At 62.4% G+C, this 290-nt stretch overlaps 1 protein-coding gene across 1 annotated transcript in view; it reads left to right on the top strand.

The window, feature by feature from the left end:
• LOC104628344 (rab-interacting lysosomal protein-like) overlaps positions 1-290 on the top strand; it is a gene marked incomplete at its 3' end in the record, with an annotated part of 3,251 nt that overhangs the window by 392 nt on the left and 2,569 nt on the right. Inside the window, exon 2 of the mRNA XM_010296893.1 lies at positions 26-217. Within this exon, the coding sequence (XP_010295195.1) occupies positions 26-217 (192 nt within the window). The remainder of the gene's footprint in view (positions 1-25; positions 218-290) is intronic.

Below are 290 nucleotides of genomic sequence, written 5' to 3'. Positions count from 1 at the left end.
CACTCGGCTGCCCCGGGCCCTCCAGCTGCAGGAGCAACTGCATCGCTTCATGGCCATGAACGAGGACCTGCGTCACAAGGTGGCTGTGGTGCAGGCACAGCTCAAGAGCGCGCTGGAGAAGAAGTCGGACCTGGAGGCTGCCATGCTGCAAACCCAGAGGGAAATGAGCAGGAGGAGCAGGATCACCTCTGAGATCCTGCAGCCAAAGCCCAGCCTGGTGAGTCCAAGCCCGCGGCCCCACTGCTACAGGGCATCCCTAACACTGATCCGACTTTCCTGTCCCTGCACGG

Source organism: Phaethon lepturus, unplaced genomic scaffold, assembly GCF_000687285.1.
Source record: "Phaethon lepturus isolate BGI_N335 unplaced genomic scaffold, ASM68728v1 scaffold29451, whole genome shotgun sequence".
Lineage (NCBI taxonomy): Eukaryota > Metazoa > Chordata > Aves > Phaethontiformes > Phaethontidae > Phaethon > Phaethon lepturus.
This window is presented reverse-complemented; position numbering and strand designations above follow the sequence as displayed.